At 40.7% G+C, this 7,907-nt stretch overlaps 1 protein-coding gene across 1 annotated transcript in view; it reads left to right on the forward strand.

Moving 5' to 3' along the window:
- Positions 1 to 7,907, forward strand: part of LOC101856697 (serine/threonine-protein kinase TBK1) — a gene marked incomplete at its 3' end in the record, with an annotated part of 17,162 nt that overhangs the window by 2,922 nt on the left and 6,333 nt on the right. The window contains 2 exon segments of the mRNA XM_013088971.2: positions 4,104 to 5,000; positions 7,100 to 7,154. Coding sequence (XP_012944425.1) covers positions 7,106 to 7,154 — 49 coding nt within the window.

Genomic DNA, 7,907 nt, shown 5'->3' on the forward strand with positions numbered 1-7,907 from the left:
ATACGTATGTGAGGCAGCGTGGTGGAATCAGGCTCTCGTCAATTTTGGGGCACATAGAGTTATTGGTATAATCTTAAAGCTTGTTCACTTGCCTTTATTTGGATGAAAAATTATCTTTTTATCTCAAATACAAGTCGAGATATTTGAAAATGAAAGAGGTGGGGGTCACCTGTTTTCAGAGGTAAAATTAGTGAGAAAATGGCTGCCAAAGATTAGTTATTTCCTTAGCTTAAGAGTCTGTGGTAACTGAAAATTTACATATTTTGGGCAATTAATCGACTTTTTTCAGAAAAGTCCGCACAGAAATGAGTTCTTTAATGGGCATGAAAGGTGTTAAGCCCAAAAACAAAAATCTGATAAAAATTCACAAACCTGCGGAAAAATGCAAGTTTCTTCACTTTGATTGTTTTGACGAGAGCCTGATTCCACCACGCTGCCTCACATATATTATTGTAAAACGGACGTGACTTGTATCTTTATATTTAAAACTGACGTGACTTGCATGATTATACATTATTGTAAAACTGGCGTGACTTGCATGATTATACATTATTGTAAAACTGACGTGACTTGTATTTTTATATCTAAAACTGACGTGACTTGCATGATTATACATTATTGTAAAACTGACGTGACTTGCATGATCATACATTATTGTAAAACTGACGTGACTTGTATCTTTATATTTAAAACTGACGTGACTTGCATGATCATACATTATTGTAAAACTGACGTGACTTGCATGATCATACATTATTGTAAAACTGACGTGACTTGCATGATCATACATTATTGTAAAACGGACGTGACTTGTATCATTATATTTAAAACTGACGTGACTTGCATGATTATACATTATTGTAAAACTGGCGTGACTTGCATGATTATACATTATTGTAAAAAAAAACTGACGTGCAAGATTTGGCGTTTTCCGTGAATTGTTCGGAGCATCAATACTCTTTGCTAAATGCTGTGCTCGTATAACTAGGTTTGGGTCATAATATAAAGTTTGTTAACACAGCCCAGGCCAACCAAGGTTAGAGTAATTGTAATACATAAAAAAAAAATTGTTATTAGTTTTGTTGGCATGCATTGGTAATAGTAATAATAAATATTGGTAAACCTAGGCTATACATGTATCTGCGAAAAGACAGTTGCCCCTTCCGTATCGATAGACGAGGCCAAGGGACGCAACTCTCACCATCTCTCTCCTCTCAGGTAAATAATAGGGCAATAGAGAAAATGATGATTGATAGAAGCGTCCACGGAGAAAGATCTTGACTCTTATGAAAACACGAACATCATCGTCACGAGTTTCACATGTTGTAACCCAGTTTTTTCACAATAATATAGATCTATGGGTATGTAGATCTAATTCTGTTCCGTTTGTATAGAATCTAGATTTAGATTCTAGACTCTTAGTTCTAGATCTAGATATCTAGATTCTAATTAGACGCTATTTAGCTATTTTTTAGAATGGAGCTTTTTCCCTTATTTTTTTTTCTCATTACCGTGCCGTATTGAATGGGTTCGTACATTGAATTGCCCAAGTTGCTAAATTAATACAAAAAATACTAGGTCTAGATCTATATCTAGATCTAGTCTAGATATAGATGTAGATCTAGAATCTCTAGATCTAGATCTAGAATCTAGATCTAGATCTAGATCTAGATCTAATACAACTACAACTCTGAATGAACACCCAGCCCAGACCCAGAAAGGCAGAATCAGTCAGGAAGATGAGACAGACTCACTGACCACTGTATCTAAGATTCTTAGTCTAGCCTAGAATCTAGTTCACTCACTTACCACTCTGATGACGTGAGATCTTAGTTTAATCTGGAACTTTAAGTTAATTTTTCCCATTTTAGACAGCAGCCCATTGTAGACCTTGCCAAGTCTTGCCATTGCCTCGCCTTTGCCTTTGGTGAATGTGTTTACTTTTTGGCCACCTCTATTCTCACCCGGGGTGAGAATAGTGCAGGCGAGTCTTTTGGCTATTCTCACCCGGTGTGCGTTCACCGTTATAGCCTAGATGTAGGCCAACAAATTTTGCGTTCACCCTAAACCACAGAATTCGGCGCTTTTTCGGTAGTTCCCACCCCCCTTATTTGATAGAGCCTGACCTACATCTAGATCTATATATATATATACGTTTGATTCGCGGCAAGCTAAGATGTCAAACCTAACAACTGCAAAACATGAAATTGTGGTAAAATTCAGGGGGGCATGCCCTCCTGAAAACCCCCACCTTGTTTATATTAGGTCAGGGGGGCAAGCCCCCCTGAAACCCCCCTACTCTTGGGGCCAAAACCGGCGAATAACAAAATTTGTTTCAAATGCGGGGTGGGAACTACCGAAAAAGCGCCCAGAATTCTACACTGTGATAACAGAAATTGTAGAATTCTGTGCCGTGAACAAACGTTCCATTACAACTGTAGCCTACTAAAAGCGTACAATTTTGTCTGTGGGCAGTGGAGAGAGAGAGAGAAAGAGAGAGAGGAGTAGCGCGAGAACTTCCGGTCAAAACAAAATGGCGACCCGCGTAGTTCGGCTCGATTCGAAAAGTTAAATAGCCGTAGCATCTTTGTAGACAACCAAATTAATTTACTTTTGTGTTTTAACATAATTTTTTAACTTTGTTTTGGTCAATTTGATCGTCCAGACCGATAGACAGTATTCAGAAAGAGACAGAGAGAGAGAGAAGAGGGGAGGAGTTGATCTTGCGAGAACTTCCGGGCAAAACAAAATGGCGACCCGCGTAGTTCGGCTCGATTCGAACAGTGAAATAGCCATAGCCATAGCATCTTTGAAGATGAGATCAAATTAGCTTACTTTTGTGCTATTTATATAACGTAATTTTTTCTTGGCTTTTATCAATTTGATCATCCACGTCGATAGAAAGTATTCCGAAATTAGGAAAAACAGGTCTTGTTTCAAACCGGATGAGAATAGCCTAGGGTCGCAAGTCTCACCCGGGGTGAGAGGTCGATCGTATTTCTATTCTCACCCCGGATGAGAATAGCCACTTCCTTACTTTTTTACTACCACAGAACACTTTTTGGGGGTTTTCAAACTCAACAAACGGACGATTTTTTGGCTGCAGATCACACACGTACATGAATGAACATAGATCTACATGATAAACTATAGTATAGACCCTTAAAAGATATATTGCCGCTAAAACTGGGGCAAATCATTTTCAATAAGAAAATTTCAGATCTAGATCTAGATCTAATTGGAAAACCTGTTGTCAAACTGTGTGTGATGTTCTGGTCTTGGTTAGCTTAGTGGACTTGATGCCGGACATGGTCTCTTTATCTACTGTACTCTTCAAGGCCACACTTCCAGATGTGTGTGCAGGTTTTGCTCTCACATTTGCTGGATTTGGGTAATTGTATTTAATAAGCAAAGAACACACTAACTGGATTTGGGAAATTAAAAAAGTTGTAGCGACTTAGTTACACGACACCTGCGTGCAAAAAAGTCCAGTTAAACCGGTGTTGTTTATATTGTTACTACAGACAGGTGGAAAAGACGCTTATAAATAACGTTAATTTGTCTGTACTTAATGACTTAAAGTACTTAGTTCACAACCCGATGTTCTGTCAAGTCTCTTCAAAATGAAGGTTAGAGATAGGGATACCCTATACTCCATAACAACCGTTACCCTAACCCTCCTCTAACCCTGTAACATTATTTGCCGAATCCAGAAAAAATTAATATAAAACGTAAACATGAGGAAGATTGCCCTCTGCTAGATCAAGTGTGGAGAGCTGCTAGATGGCTGCTGCCCCGGCACAACCACTTTGGTGACCACTGGCGTTGGGCACTGACGGTCAAGCAAAGATGGGGAGGGTAATGTGATTGTCCAGATTTTGCTCCACTTCTTGGGTCTACAAGATGTATTACACAAACGTTATACATATAATGCTTCATTTTTGAGTCCATGAGGGCACATATATATTATATATATGAATATATTACGTATGATTTCCACAGGGTGGGAAAAGTTCAGAGTATTTGTGGCAGTCGGTTGACGTCCCTGATAATCCAGTTTGGATTCATTTCTTCATTTGTCCATCGTTTCTGTGTTTTTTCAGGTTTAGTGAATGAATGATGATCCTCGCATCCTGTGTGCCCCTAGATCCACTACGTTTCTCCTGCCTGCAGTCAGCCTGGGACCTAAAAGGGCTCCGATGAGGATTTTTTCCGATGTTTACTTCACGCTGAAAGACCCGCTGTTCCGACATTTGATCCGACCCACGGGTCCGTGGGACATTGACCATAATTACGTCTTATCTTGTTGTCACTTTGGAAACTGTAGGATTTTCCTAAAGAGTGCTTCTTGGGCAAGATAATAACAGTGGAGGAGCCTGTCAACCCATTCAACAAAGAAGTTCACTTGCAAGTCGTGGAAAAAACACGTTTCATCTGAGCTTCTGCATTTAAGCATTTAGTACCTTATTATTATTATATTATTTGCCATATTTATTTAACTTTTTACAGTGTCTTATGTAATACTTTGACTTTTAGTGTCGTGAAGTAGTGAGTGTTAGATTGCCGGATGTCCATACGTTTTGCTCTTTCTCTCTTCTATTGAAGGTTTTCATATTTTGAATGTTGAAGCATTGTAACCTCTGCATGGTGTAAATAGAAAATAACAGGATCTGTGTAAAATAAGAATTGCTTCTGTACATTTAGCTCACGGTAAAGGCTGACAAGAGCACTCTGCAGCTTGTAGTGGAGTCAATTTGTGTGAAAGTGTCTAGTATTTGGTATGTAAGTTAGGTCACTTTGTGCTGTTTGTTGATAATTCAACTCGTTTGAGAAAGAGTGAGGGAGTGGCTGTCATAGTCTGAGGAGGTTTGTGAGCTCAAGATCCCTGGATGAAAGCTGATGCCTTGTCTGAGTGCGACCTCAGGAGACGGACGTTGTTTTTTCCCGAGGAGATCTCGTCCCATAAGTTCCCATGACATCAAGTTACCCAGTAATCAAAGGTAAGCTGGAAAACAAAGTACAGTGGAGTCCGCCTAAAGTGAGCATGATTTAGTGTATTTGAACAATCAGTTAAAGTGAACGATATTTTGTGGTCCCGATTGAAACGCTAGTTGTTAAAGTTTTAAAAAATGTAGATAAAATGAACTGGTTTCTTGGGAAAATCAGATAAAAGGAACGCCCACAATGAGTGAAAGCAAAGAACGGTCCGACCGTGTCACTGTCGCCATGCTGGGAAAATAAAATTCTTTGCTTTGGGTGTCGGCAGACAATCCCAGCTCGGCATTGGCGACGGCAATCTCAGTCAGAAAGAAAGAGCTCTAGTCTAGGCTCGCCTGCTATGTTGTCCCACGCCACCTCCACCCTAGACCCACCACTGCGCGTAGCTACTGTTTCTTCTAGGCGTCCACTCTACCACAATGGTTAAACTGAACCTTGGATAAAGTGAACACTTTCTTCTGGTCCCAAAGAGTTCACTTTGAGCGGACTCCACTGTAGTTTAATCTTGTTCATAACGCTATGTCGCCTTTTCTGTGCCTCTTTCTTCTCATATTTCAGAAGCATGGAATTTTGCAAATTGTTTAATTTTATAGATTTCAATGCTTGTTTTTTTGTGTGTTGTGTAGTTTTGTTGTGCTAAATTTGTTTTTGCTTTTTTATTTTTGCTTTGAGTCCAGAAAGTTGAATGAATCTTGACACAGTCATACTTGCTCTAAGGCCCCTTGTCTACACAGTCATACTTGCTCTAAGGCCCCTTGTCTACACAGTCATACTTGCTCTAAGGCCCCTTGTCTACACAGTCATACTTGCTCTAAAGGCCACTTGTCTAAGACAGTCATACTTGCTCTAAGGCCCCTTGTCTACACAGTCATACTTGCTCTAAAGGCCACTTGTCTAAGACAGTCATACTTGCTCTAAAGGCCCCTTGTCTACACAGTCATACTTGCTCTAAAGGCCCCTTATCTACACAGTCATACTTGCTCTAAAGGCCCCTTGTCTACACAGTCATACTTGCTCTAAAGGCCCCTTGTCTACACAGTCATACTTGCTCTAAAGGCCCCTTATCTACACAGTCATACTTGCTCTAAAGGCCCCTTGTCTACACAGTCATACTTGCTCTAAAGGCCACTTGTCTAAGACAGTCATACTTGCTCTAAAGGCCCCTTGTCTACACAGTCATACTTGCTCTAAAGGCCCCTTATCTACACAGTCATACTTGCTCTAAAGGCCACTTGTCTAAGACAGTCATACTTGCTCTAAAGGCCCCTTGTCTACACAGTCATACTTGCTCTAAAGGCCACTTGTCTACACAGTCATACTTGCTCTAAAGGCCCCTTGTCTACACAGTCATACTTGCTCTAAAGGCCCCTTGTCTACACAGTCATACTTGCTCTAAAGGCCACTTGTCTAAGACAGTCATACTTGCTCTAAAGGCCCCTTGTCTACACAGTCATACTTGCTCTAAAGGCCACTTGTCTACACAGTCATACTTGCTCTAAAGGCCACTTGTCTACATAGTCACTTCATACTTGCTCTAAAGGCCACTTGTCTTAGACAGACAGCTGTATAGACTTTAAACACTTCCACCTCTCCCCTTGTGTTTATATATGTATATTCTAATTACACTGCCCCAAGATGCGCACCTGTCTAAGACAAACCACTTTTCTCTTTGTTGATAGTTGGCTGTCTTGGACAACTTTGGACTGTGTTTGTAAAAATTTGCCTGTTGCATGCATTTTGATGAATTAATTGAAAATCATTGCAGTGCAATATAGTTAGGATCAGAGGCTGGTGAATTGATGGCTGTGGTAGCCTTGGAGCAGTTCCATAGTGGACATGCTTTATGAAGTGTCTGCCTAGAATCTAGTTACCTGTGTACAAGACAATGTAGAGAAAAATCCTGTAATTCAGTCTTACTTGTAGTTGAGTAAGAGACATTTGAGAATACGTTGGTGCTATCCTTCGTTGTTTGTGATGTCTCTGAAAGTGAAAGCCCAAAAATCTCCTGTTCATTGGGAAAAGGAGTGTGATATCGTACTGAAACCGTGCTTCTGCCATAGACAAGATGAGCAACTTTTTTATTTTATTTGGTTTTTGTCAGACTGTCATGCAGATCATTCAATCATCCAAATCTCCACAACATTGGAGGCCTCCAGGTGAGATTTCTCGTGTGAGGAGTCCACGAGACAGATGGGCACAGTCAGAACAGGGTCATTGTGAGGGTATCGGCTTTGACCCTATCCGTACGCCCCGGGGTCATTTTGTACCCCCGGGGTTGTATTCTTCACATTTTAGAATCTTTTAGTACGAAGATCTCTTTGAAACGTTCAGTATTTCTCAAAAAATCATTTTGACAGACTGCTATGCAAAGCGTACAGATCGGATTAACGAGTAAATTTCCTCTTTGGAAAGTGGTGGCGCAGAGCTAGACTTCCCCACGTCGTATGGATACGATGGTTGTGGCATCGGTGGCCTAGTGGTTAGGCTACCGGACTCGTAATAGTGAGGTTGCAGGTTTGGGGGTTCAAGCCGTGGGCCCGACGTTGTGTCCTTGGGAAAGGCACTTTACACGAATGTTCCCCACTTCACCCAGATGGAAATGGGTACCCGGCAATAGACCAAGAAAGATTCTGTCAGTTTGATAGTATTTGAGGGCTTAAGCAGCTGCTTGCACTGCATGCTTCCTGGGAAGCTGAGAATGTTTCTGGGTGTTCTATGGTCTGCTTAGGTAATAATGTAGTGTAAAGCGCATAGAGCTTTCTTTCGAGTGGGGACATGCGCTATACAAATGCTATTTATTATTACTAATGTTAAAATACAACGTACGGATAGGGTTCAAAAGAGAGCTTTTTGACTCACAACTTCATCTCTGTTTGACTTTTGGTGGATTGTTTTGTCCGATCCCCCCC

This window comes from Aplysia californica, unplaced genomic scaffold, assembly GCF_000002075.1.
Source record: "Aplysia californica isolate F4 #8 unplaced genomic scaffold, AplCal3.0 scaffold00846, whole genome shotgun sequence".
NCBI classification, from domain to species: domain Eukaryota; kingdom Metazoa; phylum Mollusca; class Gastropoda; order Aplysiida; family Aplysiidae; genus Aplysia; species Aplysia californica.